The sequence below is a fragment of the Gambusia affinis genome, linkage group LG07 (assembly GCF_019740435.1).
Source record: "Gambusia affinis linkage group LG07, SWU_Gaff_1.0, whole genome shotgun sequence".
Taxonomy (NCBI): domain Eukaryota; kingdom Metazoa; phylum Chordata; class Actinopteri; order Cyprinodontiformes; family Poeciliidae; genus Gambusia; species Gambusia affinis.
Window position 1 is genome coordinate 17,224,064 of NC_057874.1, and position 17,365 is coordinate 17,241,428.

Here is a 17,365-nt window from a genome sequence, read left to right on the forward strand (position 1 = left end):
ATCAGCCCTCGTTGAGTAGCTCATAAGCCTTCTGTAGTTCCTCAAAACATACGTACCATACAATCAAACTCCAAATTGAAGATGTAGCCCATTGCATCAAGACCAGGACAAAAACTACAAAGCTTTTTCTTAGTCTGAGGTTAAGTAATAGGTTTAATGGTGATTTTTTTAGTAACTGAAAGACTCTCACTGTTTATTAAAAACAAGAGGGATCCCCCTCCCCCAGTTTGTTACTCCACAGGTGTTGTCCTTGAGTTTACTCCAGGACTGTAGAGACATGACCACCATAAACTCCAACAACATCCAAACTGCAAAGAGAAGTATTTAATTGTTATTGTTCACAAATTTTTAAACCATATTGCTCTGAAAAATTTATTTTTTCACCATATTTTATAGCTTTTTTCTTATCAGCCAGATTTAAAACAAAGTCAGTCCTCTGCTCACTAAATGACATCTCAATGGAATGCTGCTCTTTTAAGATTAGTGGCTCAGGTATCCTTTTTTCCTACCCACTTTATTCCATTCAGAGTTGTGGGCTGTCTCTGCCGATCAATGGCCAAGAGGCATACAGATAGTAGTCCATCACAGAGCCAACACAGAGACAAACAGTGCAGACAATCATTCCTGCCCTCACACCTGAGGGCAATTTAGCATCCTCGCTTCATGTAAAGTGTATTTATTTGGATTTTAGGAGGAAGCCAGAGTACTTTTAGAAAACTTGTGCAAGAAACCTGAGAGCAAAAATTGCCACAGATGTAAACACAGGACCCAGGGCTGACGTGGGGTAAATTTACAACTCAAGAGTTTTGTGGTTTAATTATTGCTCTAAGTTAAGACATTTTGATGTCCTTTCCTGTTACAGTAAATGCATAATGGTGTATACCTGAGGGATGTTCTTAGCCCATGCTAAAAGGGTCATGGGAGCTTTGTTGCTTGGACCACATGTTAAGTTAAGGCAGTGCTTCTCAATTCCGGTCCTCAGGCCCCCCTGCTCTGCATGTTTTAGGTTTTTCCCTCCTGTCACACACCTAGATTGAATCTATGGGTGATTAACAGGCTTCTGCAGCACTTGATGGTCATGCAATGATTAGAATCAGCTGTTCTGGAATAAAGACACATCTAAAACATGCAGAGCAGGGGGTCCTGAGGACTGGAATTGAGAAGCACTGAGTTAAGGGGTTAGATAAAGCTGTGAGGGCAGGATCATTCTGTTCTTAGGTCATACTGTAACAAAGCTGTGTTTAGCAGCACATTTAAAATGTTCACAGTGCTTTGGTATTGTTTTTTTTTTATGTCTTTTATCTTTAAGAAATGAGAAATAATGAAGCCCTCATTGCAGAACTGATAATTATTCTATTTTTTTTTTTTCTGATGATAATCAGAAAGCATGTCATGTTTCGCTCACTCTCAGATCTAGTAAAGAAAAGTCACAAATCCAAACTAATCAGCAATGAGCCATGAGGAACAATGATGGCAGAGGCAATTTATTTCAAACAACTTTGAAATCATTTTCCTATCGGCACAGTAAACACTTCTCACAGATTTATATTCTCTGATTTTTTTTTTCCTTCAACCTGCGATATTTAGTCACACCATTTGACTCTTCCTCACATAAAATTATTCCCCGAGTCTCAAATGGGTGATTGAATTACCCAAGCCTGAGTGTCAAAGTAAAGCACAAGCACATCAGGATCACGCTTTCCACCCTGCACAGCCATAAATCATGGTCTGTCGCACATCCCAAACTGGCAAACCATCCTCCCATCAGCACTGAAAGAAGGCTCCTCCTTTTCCTCTATAATTTGTCTTGTCAGCAACTGTTAGTTGGGAAATGAGGCCTGAGTTCTCCCTGGCTTATCCTGTAGCTGATATAATTGCGTAATGGAGCCTCTTCACTGCACAGAGGATTGGGAGAGGATGAGAGCATTGCTATGCCTGCCGAACTACCTCTTCACTGAAAGAGCCATGGTGCTACACTGCATGGAGAAACTGCTTCTGACTCTGGACAATGTTTGTAGTCATAAACATTTAACTGAAATGTGTCCTTTATCACTGTATCGTAAATGAAGTCCTCTACAAATATGATTAAAAATCACTATCAACACAGTTGAGGTAGTTTTCCATTATAATTGAGCAACAGCTCTAGGGGGCTGGTCATCTTATAATGGGTTGTCCCAGAGTCCAAAAGGTAGTACCAGACAATCTGTGTGAACAAAAATAAAATACAACAATCAGGACACGGAAGCAATGTTGAACAGTCTGCTCAGCCTGTTGCTTTTTGTCTGACTCAAAACAGAAGAGAGCCAGAAAAGGCTGTAGGTGGAGAAGAACAGGAGAGTGTGAGAGTCACTTTGGTGTCACATCTAATGACTCCAACCCCTTTCTTTTCCTTTAGACTAGCCAGCAGCAATTAGTCTGCTGAGCTCATTATCGGAAACTGCTCCTAAGAACAGTTATAAACTATATAATGGAGTAGCATTGTTGAGATGACATGCTAAAGGCAGAGTGTCAGAAAGAACAGGACAAGACAGAGGCCAATTTCAAAGTGACAAATTTCTTATGTTTGAAATATATATATATATATATATATATATATATATATATATATATATATATATATATATATATATATATATATACATTTTTATAACAACATTTTTATAGATACTTGATTATGCTATAAAATGAAATTGTATGCCTGGAAAGTACATGATGCTGCCCCCTTTAAGAAAAAATTATATTTTGTGTGTTTGGGTCTTGGCTGTCTGGTTAAGGGCAGCCTCAAAACACTGATGTAAAAGCTCAGTCCTTTGCTACTCCACTTTAAATAGCATTTTAATCTGCAGTGCAAATAGAGCAGTGTAAGTGATCAAATATTTGTGCTCCACAGAGATGAAAGGAAATGCGTGAGTGATTTTGTCTTAGATTTTGTGTAATTACATCAGTTGTCATTTTATAACAAGAGATATTTTAGGCAGCACTAAACTGTTAGAAATTAAGATGTGGAGAAATTAAAATGTCTACTGAGAAGACTATGCAGAGATGCTACATTCACACATGTATCCTCTACCCCACACTGCATATTTTAGCATACACACATGCACTCTCAGCACATCTAAATATAGCTCTTTGCCTCAGCTCCTCCATGTTAAATCATACCCTGCTGTCCGGTCTGTGTTCTTCAGAAAAATTCACCCCAGTCATGTTTTCTGTCTGCTGCTAATGTCCCAGCAGCCACCTGGGAATGTGTCATCAGCTGGGCTGTTAAATACCCACCTGCCTCTAACCTGCTGTCATCTCGGCTAACACTAAAGTATTCTAACCTGCATTACATTTCTGCAGCTCTACTCAGTAATAAATGCACATTTTTAGATACAATTTTGAGTTTGTCATTGTGGGCACCAATATGTTCCTTATAGAGAGCATTGACCTTTCAGTTTCAGAGGGTCCTGTGAGGTTCCATGGCTGAAAGTTTATGTCATTCTAAGGACAATATCTAACTTTTGATTCTGTTCAGACAGTAGCTATAGAAACAGGCTATAGTTCTCTTTACATTTCACACTTCACACTCATTCCTCTCATGTCAGAAATGTTGCTGAAGAGCTGTGATACAGAAGTGGCTAAACTGAACCAGTTTTTTTCCTGCCACCTGCTTCAGTCTTACGTTTTCTTGGACTTATGGTTTTAGGTTTGTCATGTTTGCTGGAGAGAGAGGTGCACAGATGGGACAGTAAAAATGCATTGTCAGATGCTGACAGGCCAAGCTGCTGATCTCCAAACTTGGTACTGACAGTTCTTATGGGAGTGCACATGTCAGATGTCAGTTGCACCAGAGTCCAGTGGAGTTCTTTTATCTTATTTTTTTGACATACGATTGCTAACAACAGTGGGAAATAGGCAGCTGAGGCAGAACAGAGGCAGGAATTCAATTTGTCCCATTATTTCAGCATAATTTTGTCTTTGTGTTCTTTCTTTTCTTCCATATTCTGGTCTTTATTTAAGCATCAATCTGTGATCTGTGCTGAATACCACTGTGCTTCCTATGCAGACATTCTGCTGCTGCTGGTGGCAAAGTCTGATTATGTGCTCTACTAAACAGGAACTCTGGGTTATATAGCAGGGTGGCTGTTTAGTGGCCAGTACTGGTAGCGCATCAGACTTAACTGTCTATGCTTGCTGTCCTTTATTGAAGAGGCATCTGGCTGACATAAGTTCATATTCTGCAGACCAGTGAACAGAATCAAGCCCAAGGTGGTAGATAAGATGATAGTAAGAACATGATTTTCTGCTTTTCATGGGGAAAAAAAGTTGCACATGATCTGGTTTTGTCCAGTTTGAATAAGATCCAACACTGTATCTGTTTGTCTTTTTTCCCCTGTGTTTGTAACATACTGTACTCTTCCCCTGACTGTATGTGCACTTTGGCTAATTCTCTCTTAAGAGGGATTGCTGGAATGGGCAGAAAATCAATATGGTAAAGGTTGAGAGACAAGGCCTGTTAATGCAATAGGAATAGGTGAAGTACCCAGAGGATGAGGGAAGTCAGTTCTGGCATGTGTCCCACCAGCAGGAGGCCAGAGGAGTTTAGAGTACATTGCATTCAAAATAGAATCAGGTGCTATGCTGCAGGAATAATGCAAGAAGCTTTTTTTTAATTTTACATGCCGCGTCAGTTGTTTCTAAATTTGTTATAAATTCTTTTTATCACACACTATATGAACTATCTTGTTTGTATATTTGCAATCCAGAGGTCAGTGGACTGGGTTAGGGGTTTTGGACAATTGCCCTAGATGACATCAGAAAAGATGGAAAAACACAAGATAAAAAAACAAAACAAAAACAACTATCTGATTGTTGCACCTTGAACATATTTACAGTAGCTTTTTTTTTTATTGCAGTCAGTGGAGAGTGGGCACCCTGTATGCTAAGCAGCTGCCCCTAACTTGTTGCTTAGAATAGAGAAACTATTCTATGTGTTTTCTGTGGGACTGTAATGCTTTATTCTGCAAAGGAATCTTAGGATAATTTTAAGTAGCACAGAAATCTAATAAAAACTTACTTGAACACAAATCCAATTGAAGTCAAAGCTTTTCTTATATTTGTCATTGACATTCATTTTATATTTAATGGTTGCTTCAGCTTGGCCATTTTTGAGAAATGCTTTTAATTCTGCTGATTGAAACCAATAGGAAAAGGGAAAGTTCAAAACACTTGACACTTCCACAAAGAAACCCCAGAAAAGTTTTGTGGTTCATTCAGGTTGCCTGCAGTGATAGCAACATATTTTCTATGAACCAAGGCAGAAATTGCTTTTGATTTTGATCTTTTCCTGTGCGATGCCACATCGTGCTTCTGTGATTGCAGTCGGTTGGAAAGAAACTGGAGTGCTGATTGGCCTTTTATAGTCATGCTCCACTGTTTTTCATAACCGCTAATCTGTGCGAGACTCTTTAAGACTGCACATCATATTTACCTTGACCGCCGCTTTTCAGTGATTTTGATGACAGTAATTCCAGTCACTATGCTTTTATAATGGACCCTTTTAAGCCATTAAATCATTAGTTGCAAAAGGCCAGGTTGCCACTGTTAAAATGCCAGCTGGAAAAAACCCCTGCAACTAGTATTTTTTTTCTGGTAACAAGACTAGTTTGATTGAAGCATTTAAATCTGAAAGTTTCAATTGAATGTGAAGTTAGAAAGTCTTTATTAAAGAGCTTGCAGAAAGTTTGAATCCATGAATGCTTGGTAATTGTATTTTCTTCTCAGAAGCCAGCTATGAAAACCAAAAATGAAACAGTTATTGATATTCATTTAAAATACAAAATAACATTTAAAATACAAGCTGTCTTTCTTCTTCGTGTTAGAAAAAACAGATGTGAGATCACATTTTGATTGGATTTCAAATCCTGTGGGAAAATAATATTTTTGCCATCCTATTAGAGGCATTTCTGCAACTGTCACTGCAGTTGGAGCAGACACTGTTTATGTACAGAGGTGGTAGTGACAGGTCACATTTGTTCAATTACATTTAGTAACTTTTTAAAAGAAATGTACTTTTAGGAGTAATTTTGCTAGCTTTGCTTTTACTTGAGTAGTACTATGAGATATCATTTTTCTCATTTAAGTAAAATGTCTGGATTCACTGCTCTCTGTAAGTAGGTTCAGGTGCCTCAGTTGGTAGGAGCTTGTCTGGCTGTTGGTTCAACCCCCCCTCTGTCTCTGTCTGTGTCTCTTGTGGCAAGACACTTCATCTGCTTTGCCTGCTGGTGTTGGTCATAGGGCCTGGTGGTGCCAGTGTGTGGCAGCTTAGCTTTCTAGTCTTCTGGACTAGATACCGGCCATTTACTTCACTGAATGAGGACAAAACATATAGTCAAATATGCACAAGACATAGACACGCACTTTATGTTGAGGTGAGACTTGTTTGTTCAGTAGGGTTGTAGTATTATTTATATCTGCTGAGCCTGTTGAGTACTTAGGTAGATTTTATGAAGGTGAACTGGTAAGGTCTTGCTGCAGCAAAGCATCCAAACCATGACACTTCCACCTCAGTGCATCATAGTTGATAGGAGATTCTTTTGCTGGAATACTGTATTTGGTTTATGCCAGATATGCCTTTTGTTCTGATGGCCAGATTATTCAGACTATTCAGAACATGAACATCAGTCCAGAAATCTCTTTTGCTGTCTACTTTCTCTATGGCAAACTTGTCTCTAATTAAGAGAACAATCTTTTCCTATTTGAGCATTTTACACTAAGTGACATTTATGAGGTTTCTTTCTTATTATGAAGGCATCATACTCTAACCTTATCCCTAACCCTATCATGTCCCATGGTGACATTTTGGGTTCTTGTAGGATTTTTAGCATGTTATGGTTTGCTTTCAGGGAGAACTTTATTGGACTGCGAGGTTTGAGCAGATTGACATATTTATGAAGGTCCTCCAATTGGAGACTATTTTCCAGTGGGCTGGCTTATTTCAAATTCATCTTTAAACCTTTGCCATACTGTAGCATCAGATAAGATGTTACAGTATATACCAAAGTTCTATATACCAAGTTCTTTGCAAGAACCAAGCTTGCAAACAAGCATTTGGGTAAGATTTGCAAGAAAGCCTTTAGTTAAATCATTTACCCATGTCCCTCTATGGTGTGTTGGAAAAAGAAAGAAGAATGTGAAATAATAAAACACTTTTCTGAAATTGAAAAATAATTGTGAGCAAAATTAGATTGTTTTATGAAGACTGTTTTCATTACCTTTCTTGCATTAAAAATCAGTTATCATAAACATAATAAACAAAGAAAGATTATTTTTACAGATGTAACAGAAAGATTTCTTTGAATAATTAACTAGCACATGAATAAGTGATTCAGAATCATTTGCACAGCTGCTGGAAGGAAAAAGGCGATACACTGAATATGAAGAGGGGAAAACTATTGAGTTACTCATGTATGAACTAATTGCTTTTTTGATGAAGGGCTTACTTCTCTTGTACGAGTTCAGAAGTTTCTTCAATTTATTCCGGCGCCGGCAGCTGCAGCTGAAAACATGAGTGAGGTTATGGAGACATTGCCCACATCAAGGTTACGTCATTAAACATTCAAACGTTCCCAAAGACTATTGTACATTCACTGAGATTCACTGGTCCTCTCAGGTTTTTATTCTTAACTGCTAATCCTATTTTCTGTAATTCAGTTCTATAAAGCCATTATAACTCTATTCTGCTCAGCATACAATTTTGCATCAAAGAAAAAGCAATAATGATTAATAGTAAGTGCTCAACAACTTAAAAAGAAAAATGGGTTTCAAGGCGGCAGATGTATTATGTATTATTGTGTAAGGTGAAACTTTGATCCTTATTCATGACATGTGATTAGCGTAGAGAAATTTGTGTAGGATCTTGTTCTTGTTGATTTGGGGATGCATCAATGTGGAGTATGGGATACCCCCAAGTCCCACACCAGCTCAAATTGTGTATACAAGATTAGGTCTTTGTGGACTTGTGATTCAATATAAAAAAGCTGTCTCAAATAATTCTGACAAACCCTAATTGAGTTTCATCTCCAAAGTGTACTGTGGATTGTAACTTCAGACAGTGAAGAGAAAATAAATCTGCCTTAAATCTGCTGTACTGAGCAGATACTTCTGGGTTTGTCCATTTGTGCACAATATTTTACTGGACAGCTGGAATTAATTTGGTACAAAAGCACTTCTACAAGGTGACTGTGAAACAACTCAATTTAGGCAGTATCCTATTAAAATATTGTTACTAACACAACTTTGTACAATCCTTGTGTAGGAAGCTAAACGTTTATGTGCATATTTTAGTACAGAAACTTTTGTTTTCAGTCAAAATATACTAAATTTTTATATCAACAATATGTGCAGATAAGGACTTTATTTCATATTTGATGCAGACATTATTTCTATGTGAACAAAACTTGGGTTTAGAAAGTATTTCATTCTCCTTAAAATGACCCGAATGACTTCTTCCTCTTTGTTCATCAATAGCTGGACAATCTGGACGAGCAGGCTGCACAGATCAGAAGAGAGCTTGATGGTCGTCTTCAGATGGCAGACCAGATTGCCAGGGTGAGTCAGACTCTGCAGGGAGCACTCATTGGTTTTAATATGCTTTATTATATAGTTCATATTTCCGAAATATGGTGTCCCTAGTATGGACACCATGGTGTGAGCTTCAGGCCACAAATAAGGAAAAATGAATGGAAGAGTATTCTATACTTCAGTAGATATGGATGATTGCGAAGGGCAATTTGTGTTTTTGAAGTGAAATTATATGACCTGGTCTTAAGAAGCTTTAAATTGTCAAGCTTTTTATTTCAAGCTTAGAAATATCTGATTCTTTCCTGTTCTCCCCAACAGGGTGGCAAGTTCCCTAAATTTGTGTCTAAAGAGATGGAGGCCATGTACATCGAGGAGCTCAAGTCCTCTGTGAATCAGCTTATGGCCAACCTGGAAAGCATGCCTGTGTCCAAAGGTGGAGAGTTTAAACTCCAGAAGCTGAAGCGAGGCCACAACACCTCCATCATCGATATGGGCCAGGAGGACGAGAACACTCTCTCCAAGTCTGATGTGGTTCTCTCTTTTACTTTGGAGGTACTATATATTTTGGTTTACCAGCTTTAGCCAAGTGCTACAAATATTACCCTTTTAAGATGCTCATGAAACATCTTAAAAGGGTAAAAATCTACGTCTGCCTCAGAGGGACTAGAAATCAAAACCGACGAGAAACACTTCCCTGCTCCATACTAAGAATAGAAACAGACAGCACACCTGTTCAGACGGTCCACCAGACGCTGTGTAAAGAACAGACTGACGCACAAACCTGTGCATAAAAACCTATTTACCTGCTCCTTAATGGGAAATGTGACTCATCTTGTTATCAGCTTGTCTCAGATGAGTTATCACCACAGAACAGAGAGCAATCACACCTCTCTTCCTTATGATGCAGTGCTATTTCAGAGTCAGTGAGTTCATAACGGCCTCAGACTTATTATGTACAATATTGAAACAAATATGCATTTATAACATGAAAGAAAACATTATGCCTCACAACACCTCCCAAATTTGGTAGACAGGTTTCCTCTGACATCTATTTTATTTATAAATGACATAAGCAGATATTCAATAATTATGGTTCTAAAACCACCATGCCAGGCTTAACACCTAGCTGTTGTATTAGATGCATATCAAAAATATATTATTCTATAAATGGTTTTCTTGGTGTGACTTGATCAAAATAAGTCCAGTGAATGTTAAAGCTGTTAATTGATGCACAAAAAATTGACAAAATGTGCCCAAGTGCATTCCCCTGTTGTGAAATCAACATTAAATTGTTGCAGAAATTTGGCAAAATTGAACATTTTGAGAAGAAAATCTACAGAGCCTGAGATTTCATTCTTGACAAGTGAGTCAGAATAATAACTGTTTTCTGAAAAACTGTCTTTTTAATATTTATGGAATATTTCTGTGCTAGAAGTTCAGAGATGTTATTCAGTAATTTGTTGAATCTCAAATACAAAGCCATTCAAGTTTCAGCAGTGAGAATATTTTCAAGAACTTTTCTATTGCCGAGTACTTTCCTGATGCGTCCAAAGAAAAAATATTTCAGAGACAAGAAACAGTGTGTGCGAAATCTACCACAGTTTTGATCCAAGTTGGAGAGCTATGTAAAACAGCTGAAAACCTTCAGGCCGACCTGGGGCAATGTTAGTTACAGCCCACATCTTGCACTTCTCAGACATCTAAGCAAAGCTCCATGAGCAACAACCAAGGGTCTCACCTGTGATGAAACGTGTATAGCAGCAGACCTGCTCTATATGTGCTATAGAGTACATATTGTGTGGCTCTCAACCCAGCTTTTAATGCCAACATGGTGAAAATTCACAAAACAATCCAACATTGTCTTTTTGCTGCTGCCTTGCACGAGCTATTTGCTTGGATTCTGCAGAGCAAGTGTAGTGCTTTACACTAAATACATGCTGGAGCAAATGTACACCTGAAGGGAGCAATTTGATTCAGATCCCAGTTAGCCTTTCTTGAGCTTCAAACACAATAGATTAAATGAAGTCATCAAAAATATATAAAATGTTTTTTTTTTTTTTTTGCTTTTCATTTTTATTTCTATTTCTATTTATTTTTACAAAACTCCAGGACATTAACTGATGAGACATTTCTCAGAACTTTAACTCCAGGGTCAACTCAAAGAACCACGTCCAACTGGAGTGACTTTATCAGATTGTGTTTTCTCAGTCAGTTAAGATTACTGATTTTAAAAGACATTAAATATTACCACTGCGACAGACTGGCGACCTGTCCAGGGTGTACCCCAATCATTTGGGAACATACTCTGTCTGTAATTACAGTTGTGTAACGTAGAATATGACATTTAAATTTCTGATTGCATTTATTTAAACAAAATACATGGTTGGTGAGAGCCTGGAGTCTGCGGAGACGGTGGTGGAACAAAGGACACTGTCTAAACTCAGTTTAGTCCTGGAGAACACCAGTCATCCCCTGTACACTGTTTTCTCCAATCAGAGGAGCTCCTTTAGTGACAGGTTCCTCTCACTGGGTTCTTCAACAGAGAGGTTTAAAAATTCCTTTGTCCCACGGGCCATTAGGTTTTATAATGCTGCTATTTGTGGGAGGAGAAAAGGAGAGAGACGGGGTAACTAGTATTTAAACATATTTTAAGCACTTTTATTTGACCTCTTTTAGTGGTAATGTATTTATTATACTCTTGTACCTTTAATGGATGTCTCCAGCTGTACGATTTTAATGCTGTGTGGACATGAATTAATGTGTGAGCAACACATAACCTCAATTTCCCTACGGGATTAATAAAGTTTAACCTAACCTAACCTAAAAAAAAAAAGAATATTCTACCCTAACCTTTTGAAAAATTACATGTTTGTGTCAGAATCAATGTGGAATTTCCTTGAAGTAATATATTCAAACTTTCATGGATTTCAAAGAGACTTGTACTTGATTTATCGTCACACACAGTTGTGTCTGTAGAATGGCTTAACAGGATAATATTCAGTAGCAGGTAACAAACTTTGCCAGCATCACATCGACAGTATTGAGATGAATATTTTATTGAAAGTTGACTCCAGTCCTGACAGCACATTTTTCCGCTTCAGGCTGTCCCACTGAATTTCATGGTTGCAGTATCACAGTTACCCTCGGCCATGGCAGAGCTACAATGTAGGCACTGAGCTTATAAAGAGGAGGTGTAAGACTTTATGTGGCAGATTATGTCTGCAAGCAGTTTTGAGGATTGGGAGTTGCAGGCTCCATCAAGGATAGTAGCAGTTTTCACAGTCTATTTCAGTGGAAAATCACCCAGAATCGATTGTACAGCAAAGACAGAAGCTATGAGTGTAAACACTCATTGTTGCTCTAGTAGTATTTCTGGATGGATTTTCTGCCTGCTCTTCTGCTTTTGACTCTTTTGATCTCTGACCTCTCTAAAGAGATGAGTCACTTCTCAACAATCTTCTCTAAGGCTATTCTTCTTCCCAGGTGGTGATCATGGAAGTGGTGGGGCTGAAGTCTCTGGCTCCAAACAGGATTGTTTACTGCACCATGGAGGTGGAGGGAGGCGAGAAGCTCCAGACCGACCAAGCAGAGGCATCCAAGCCGACGTGAGTGTGCACACATCGATGTTTGTTTACCACAGGCATTTAATAAACAATGATGTTTGTAAAATACACAGACTGCTATTTATATTGCCTCTACATTTCAAGACTCACAACCGTTTCAGAAAACACACTCTATTTACATGGAAGATAAAACTAATTAAATTGCTGACTTTTGCTGTTTTCTTACAATAAACCATTACAGTTTTGTGAATAAGATCCTAGAAGAATCTTATCTAAATGAATTGGCTTTTAAGATGCGCTTAAAACTTAAAGTAAGCCTCTGTTGCCAAATTCTCCCACAACTCAGTGGTTTCTCAGCTTGCAGCGATACATTTCAAGCGCTCTTCAGGGGCTCTCAGATGCCTCATTTCCTCTCAAAAGCACTTTGGATGTAAATTACGACATTTAAAAGAAATTGGACTGTGCACTTGCACAAAACTTTATTTTTTTTATTAATTTCCTTTAAATCTGTTAATTATTTGGTCCAAAGCAGAATAATCTGGTGTAACTGACACACATAATCTAATTTTACCCTAATTATGCTGGTACTAAAAATAATGTTTTAGGTGGTAATTTCTAATTATTTAAAGACAACCCTTTAATGACCCTGATTTGCTTAAGCTGTTATAATTTCTGAGATTCTTTATCTGAACCAAACTATTTCAGCTGGGTCATTTTTAATCAGGAAGTGGAAATTGATTGTTTAACTCTGTCCAACATTGGAAAAGTATGATGATGCCTGTTCATTTAGGTGAGTGGACAGGTCTTCATAGATTTGCAGTTTTGCTTGATATCCATCATTTCTCCAATCTTACAATAGGAACATTGTAACATATCCCTGTGTGGAGGTGTACTGGCTATAAACACTTTCACACCCTGAACTTTCTGCTGTCTCCGTTGGTCTTTATGATTCTATTGGTTCACTAACAAACATTGGATTCCCTCAAAGGACAGCTGCAGTTGTCTTAATAAAATGATTTCCAAAGACAACTGGACTCGATTTTCTTTAAGATTATTAAAGGAGCCTAAATAAAAATGCACACTTTTTAGATTTTCATTTGTAAAAGTGTTTGAAAATATTGTATCATTCTCCTTTCACATCAAAGTTGTGCATTTTATTGTATTGGTCTATAAAATTCTCCCGAAATCCATCTATGTTTCTGGATGTGATGTGATAAAATGTAAAAAGGTTTTGCAAGACACTGTACTGGTTATTAATGTAGCTCATCGGACCTCATTCATCACACCTGCAATGTCCAAATTAAGATAAATATATCCTTTCCTTAAAATAGCTTCTCCATTAATCTCAGATTCCAGAATCGTACAACTCAAGCTATAAAAGAGCCAGCCATAAAATATTCATGTTCAGTAATATAAGCTATTTTTATCCCCAAACGTCTTCTATTGATCCTGCTAATACAAGAGACAAATTTTGAGGAAGGGTTAAGACAGCGATGAGGACAGGAACTAGAAGAGAAAAGACAGTGAACAGTCTGTTAAGACAACCGCTTTACGCCAACTTAAATTACTGAATTGAAAGATATATAGAAAAATAGTTTGGATCTACGCTGCATTTAAGGTTCAGCCTTTGGAAAGTAAATGTTACAAACTTTGAATGACAGTTTCTTGACAGGCTGTTTGAGTGTTTCTATGTAAAGCGCGTACATGTACACGCATACACACAAATGAAGTCACACAAGATGGATGTTACCCTTCAGACTGCTGCTGGTTATTCGCAAACATTAATTAAGCGTGCTCAGCCACCGTGCACTCAGGCTGACATTCAAATTACTGTTATGAATTAGCATTGAACTTTGATGACTTGATGGAAGGGTTGATTTTTTTTTTTTGTGTGTATACGGTACAACTGCAAGCAGATTTAGCATGCAGAGGATTTGACCCATTTTGCAGGAGTAAGAACTCCTCCAAGAACTGCTGTCACATCCATTATTAGACCTTCCATTTAGCGACAAGGTCACCTTCATGCCAGAACGATATTTGCATGTGAAACCAACACAACTCACCACTGACTACCCGCTGTCTGTCAGCGGTCTTTCTGCTCCCTCTCTAATTTTCAAGAGCAGCAGTAGTTGATTATGAAAAATTTTGAGGGAGGAAAATCCTTTCTTTGGATAGAAATTAACATGTTAGAATCTGATTGTGTCCTTACATGACAAGATTTCAAGCCTTTAACCAAACTGTGAAGGCTGCAAAACAGTACTGAAAGTTTAATATTGATTTTTTTTTTAATCTTGTCACTTAAGCCCTCATGGCTACAGTATTGCACATTTCAACTTGTTCTCTGTGTATTTCTGTGTTTTAAGTAGATCTGAGGAGCTAATCTATTAGGAAATTTCTTTGTTACTACTCCATAATCCCTCAGGTATTGTGTTATGATTTTTTTGTTTGTATGTTCATTTTTAAAATGCTATTTATTCCAACTGACTCTAATAAAATATGTTATCAAATTTCATTCAGGTTCCCCTGGAGCCAAAATATGTTGTCAATTGTTCTTTCTATGCACATTTTGTTATTAAAATCTGCATAGTTTTCTTCCTTCATGTCCAAAAGTAGAGACAGTCATTTTACTACAGTTAATTGTTCTGTCTGGTCCAGTGCTTAGAAATAGGAAAAAAGTTTGGTTTAAGCAGACATTTTCAACAAAACATGAATATTGTTGGGTCATTTTGGTTAAAGAATGATCAGTCTATGTTAATTATGATTGGAAAGGGAATTTCATTGGTGATGTCTGCATAAATACCAATAACAGCTCTGAATCGGGTTTTGCTTTCGCCCAGTTGCTGAAAAAAGTCACAGTTCTGTTTTGCAGCTCAACCAGCACCTCCTACTATTTCCCTTGTTAGCTTTTCTCCCTTCTTCTGATTAAAATCTTGGAAATCAAAGGGAAACTTTAATTAGTGGATAAAACCAGTAAAATCAAACTTTTTTTCTGTGAAAAAAGAAATCACAACAAACACAATGATCTTGTTTTGCAGGCTTTGAACCAAGCCATTGAGAGTATGGCATTGATTACTAATTTTCAGAGAAAATGGCAAAATAGCAAACAAAAATCAAACAATTATGAATCCACATGGGTTTTGAGTCAATTTCCCAATACTTACCCAAATTTGCATTACCCACTCACTGCCTTTTTTGCTTCGGCTTATTTGTCTTCAGAGTTATATATTTGAATACATGAATATTTTACATGAGAGCCCAATTTTAATGGCTGTGAATCAAATCCCATTTGGATAAGTTGACAAATGAAAAATGACAGATAATGACTTCTGATCAAACCTAAATTATAGTGTGCAGCTGCCTGCTGGTTGATGTTATTTAATGGAGTTACGACTCGCATAACTGCTTCCTTAGAGTAGAACATGAGTAGTAACTGTTTTGTGAAAGCTAGTAGCAACGAACAGAACTCTTAGTGACGTGTTTTCAAAGTGTTTGACACATCATCACTTACCAACAAACAATGTGTAGCAGTACAACAAATCAGTCTACTGACCCATGCAAAGGGGAAATGCTGGGATAAAAAATGGAGTGCATTCATAGTAGAGCTATAAATAAGAACAAATAAATGAAAAATTACACAGTTGTATTGCACATGTCCTTCAAAGAGGCAACAAGTTTATTAGAATTATAGAACTATTGTAAAAGCTGTTCTTGAGTCATCAGTGTGAGACCTCAGTACTCTGGTTCTGCGGCTCGAGGGCAACAGCTTCAACACCCAATGTCCCCGGGTGTAGACGTGCCCTCTAGAGGACAAGAACATTGCAATTTAAACATTACCTGGATTTCTCAGTTGTTTTTCCGTTCTTCCAAAGTTTCCTTTTTGTATCCATATGCAAACATATGAATATAAAACTGTAATAGAAATTACACGGTTATATTGCTCCAACAAGACATTTCGGGCAAGAGGCAGGGTGCACCCTGGACCATCACAGAGCACTTATAAAGATGTGTTTTATAAATTATACTTTAGACATTATAGGGTAAAATAAAATGAAATTCCAGATATGAATGATTTGGGAAAAAAGAAAACCAGAAAGCATAATGTTCTCAGTTATAATTACATACTGGTTTGTATAAAGTACAATAACAACACAGCAATTTGAATCGCAGTTTTCATCACTATATATATGTGTGTATATATATATATATATATGCAATATTGCAGTCGCTAAGAACTGCCTCCATGGATTATTTATTCCGATAAATAATCCAAACACTCCACCCACCTTTGTTTTGCTGGTGGTGGTGAGTGAATGGCAACCTTGCTTGTGTCAATGTACCCCAGGGCAGCTGTGGCTATATTGTAGCTCACCTCATCAGTGTGTGTGATTGAAAGTAGTGTGAAGTTGATAAGGTGCCATACTAGCGCAAGACCTGGAACTACTAGTCTTAAGCAGCCATATTGTTATTTTTCTGTGATCTATAAGAGTGCCTCATCTGTCATTATTACTGTGAAAAGTTCTGTCTATAAAAAATACAGTGTTGTTTTCCTGCTTCTTCTGAAAGTTGTTTATTTGCAGTCAATGTCCTTCAGCCAACCCTTCAGCCCTGCAAGCCTCACTTTCCACACAAATGAATCCCATGTTTTGAAATCCAAGACCTGCTCATGAGTTATAAAAACAGCAATAGTGCATTTCACGTGCATTTGTGTGTTTTAAGTTGTTTAAACGTTTAACTGTCTTTCCTCTACGATAACGTTTCACGTAAAAATCCACAATTTGGAATGACATGCCCAAGCTGTTGTAAATATTTAGGGGCAAACAATGGGATGAAGACTTGCTTTTTTTTATCGACTGTTCAACAGATGAGATCACTGTGTCATACTGTCATGGAAAATAACCTCTTGAGTGTTTTCTGTTTTGTCTTTCAGCTGGGGAACCCAGGGGGACTTCACCACTACACACCCTTTGCCTGCTGTCAAGGTGAAACTGTTTACAGAGAGTACAGGCGTGCTGGCGCTGGAAGACAAAGAGCTGGGCAGGGTAATACCTCTGTTTACTCACAATTTGAGCAATTACAGAAGATTAATGATCATGCCAGTGATAACCAAAAATTAAAACATGCATGCAACAGTGCGCTTAAAGTCTCGGAGTACGATCACCTTGAATAAAAACACCATGGTTTCACAATATCAGATTATTTATGCAATAACTGACAACAAACCTTTTCAGTACATTTAT

At 37.6% G+C, this 17,365-nt stretch overlaps 1 protein-coding gene across 13 annotated transcripts in view; it reads left to right on the forward strand.

The window, feature by feature from the left end:
* The window catches only part of cadpsb (Ca2+-dependent activator protein for secretion b), an 89,936-nt gene that overhangs the window by 24,514 nt on the left and 48,057 nt on the right, over window positions 1-17,365 (forward strand). For all 13 annotated transcript variants that reach the window (XM_044121239.1, XM_044121250.1, XM_044121246.1 and 10 more), the window contains exons 4-7: window positions 8,512-8,592; window positions 8,884-9,117; window positions 12,049-12,170; window positions 17,056-17,167. In XM_044121239.1, the coding sequence (XP_043977174.1) occupies window positions 8,512-8,592; window positions 8,884-9,117; window positions 12,049-12,170; window positions 17,056-17,167 (549 nt within the window). The remainder of the gene's footprint in view (window positions 1-8,511; window positions 8,593-8,883; window positions 9,118-12,048; window positions 12,171-17,055; window positions 17,168-17,365) is intronic.